The 2,500-nt window shown below is 19.4% G+C and overlaps 1 protein-coding gene across 1 annotated transcript in view; it reads left to right on the plus strand.

The window, feature by feature from the left end:
- Window positions 1-143: 143 nt before the first annotated feature.
- The window catches only part of PRSY57_1471600 (M1-family alanyl aminopeptidase, putative), a gene marked incomplete at both ends in the record, with an annotated part of 4,088 nt that continues 1,731 nt past the window's right edge, over window positions 144-2,500 (plus strand). The window contains 2 exons of the mRNA XM_012910312.2: window positions 144-217; window positions 385-2,500. The exon at window positions 385-2,500 is cut by the window's right edge and continues 1,320 nt beyond it. Of these exons, the coding sequence (XP_012765766.2) occupies window positions 144-217; window positions 385-2,500 (2,190 nt within the window). The remainder of the gene's footprint in view (window positions 218-384) is intronic.

A 2,500-nucleotide genomic window follows, 5' to 3' on the forward strand; every position in this document is an offset into this window, starting at 1 on the left:
ATATCATATAAATAAAATATAATATATGTTTATGTAAGTATTTATTTATATGTTTATTTTTCTCTCTCCATCTTTCTCTTTAATTTTTTTTTTTTTTTTTTTTAAATGTTAATTTATTTTTGTAAATTTCTTTTTTTTTAATAATGAAAACTAAACAATTCCATTTGTATCATTTAAGAAAAAAGCTTAATTTGAATAAAAAAATAAAACCCCTAAAGTAATTATATATATATATATATATATATATAAATAATTTTATTTTGTTTACAAAATAAATAATGATGAAGAGATCTACATATATATAAATACATATAAACGTATTATATATTTATATTTTTATATGAATTTATTTTTATTTTTATTATTTTTTTTTTTTTTTTCTAGGTATAAAGTACATTTAATATTTTTAGCACTATATCCTAATTTAAAATATTATGGATACTGTGTGATCTATTTCTTGAAGTTGTCAAAATGTGTTGAAGAGAAGATAAGTGTTTATATACATGGAGAATACTTACGTGTATTAGAATGTTTTTATATATGTCCACGTAATATAGAAAGGAAAATAAAGAAGGAAGATATATATAAGAAGAGTGAATATATTGATATGTATTTAAGAAATTTTTCATTATGTGGTTTATATAAATTGGTAATATGGTTTTCTTATGAAAATATACAAGAAAGTATTGAAGGTATATATGTTTCTGGTGCATCTAAAGAAGGAATAAGAAAAGAAAAAAGAAATAAAATAAAGAATGAAAATTTAGTTGTAACATCTTTAGATAGTCAAAATAAGAATTACATAGAAAAGATATATAAAAGAAGGAAACTATATTATTTTAAATTTGAGAATGATAAGATTATTAAAAGATTATATTTTAAGAATATATCTTTTGAAAATGACAAAAATTATAATTATATATCAACATTTTGTGAATTTTATTATTTACCATATATATTTCCATGTTTGCAAGATAATAATCATAAAGTATATTTTTCATTAAGTGTGTCTTTCGAAATTAAATTTATAGATTCTTTTTCTTTTTATAATAAAAAGATTAAATTGGATAATAGTACATTTTGGAAAAGATTATATAATTATATACAAGTTGAAAAGAAATATGGGAAGAAAAGAAAAAGGAAAAGTAAAAGATGGGTTTTATACAATAGATTGTATGAAAGAAAAAAATTAAGAAATAAAAAATATTTGTATGAAAATTATAATAGATTTCATATTTTGCATTATTCTGCTTGTCCATCTCCTTCTGCCCCTTCAGCTGTAAGTAATAGTAAAATAAGAAGTGTATATTATAATAAAAGAAAAATTCATTTTAATTCTTTCCTTTTGAACAAAAAAGTGTTAACAAAGAAACTGCTTTTTCATTGTAGTAATAAAATGGAACATGGAAAATATAATGATGTGAGGATAATTGATAAGAATCCTGGGTATATTTTAAAGAAACATTTTCCTAGAAATAATAAAATAGTAAAAAAAAAAAAAAACAGTGGGATTATTAGCAATAACTACATTTTAATTAATCATCATAATAATTCTTATGGTAAAAGAAATGAAAAATATTTGACGTATAAATTTTATAATACACATAAAATTGTACATTACAATTTTTGTCTCTTCATTGGTATTTACAACAAATTATACTTTAAGATGCATGGTATAGATATTTATATATATATTGAAAAAAAGAATGATAATTTTGAAATGACAAAAAAATCATATGAATATTTCTTAGGTTTATTAATTTTTATATTACATGTTTTTATGAGGAAGAATATTTTTAAAAGGGAAATAAGGAAAAATGAATTTTTACAATTTATGATTGTAAGAAGATATAAATATGTAGGAGAAGAGAATGCAAATTGTCTTACATTTCTAGAGTCTTTTATTTTAATAAATAAGCATAGTAGGATATATGATATATATAATAGTATAAAATTAACGGTGCATGAAATATTTCATATTATATGGGGTAACAGTATATATATTAAAAAAGAAAAATATTTATGGCTGAAAGAGGGGTTAACAAGATATATGGAATATAAAATAGGTTACATGGTATTAAAAAAGCAAATAAGTAAACAAATAAATAATAATAATATTAATAGTATTAATAGTGTTTGTAGTATTAATAGTATTTGTAATATTTGTAGTATTAATAGTATTTGTAGTAGTAGTATTTTTTGTTGTTTGAGGCGTGATATGTATAGAATAAAACTTTGGAATATATTAAATTCCTTTTTTTATGTTCATATTATTGATACGTTAAATATATATAACCACGCATTAAATATAGATAACAAAAGATATTATAAGAAGAACATATGTAGAAAAAACGTAACAAGCGAATATGACTATATATATGATAAAAATTACATATCATGTAGAAATAATGACATAAATTCTGCTTTACATGTAAAAGAAAGTAAATATAAAATAGAATATACAAAAATGATGAATTATTTTTATAATAACCTTACATAT

The sequence above is a fragment of the Plasmodium reichenowi genome, chromosome 14 (assembly GCF_001601855.1).
Source record: "Plasmodium reichenowi strain SY57 chromosome 14, whole genome shotgun sequence".
In the NCBI taxonomy this organism is placed as follows: Eukaryota; Apicomplexa; class Aconoidasida; order Haemosporida; family Plasmodiidae; genus Plasmodium; species Plasmodium reichenowi.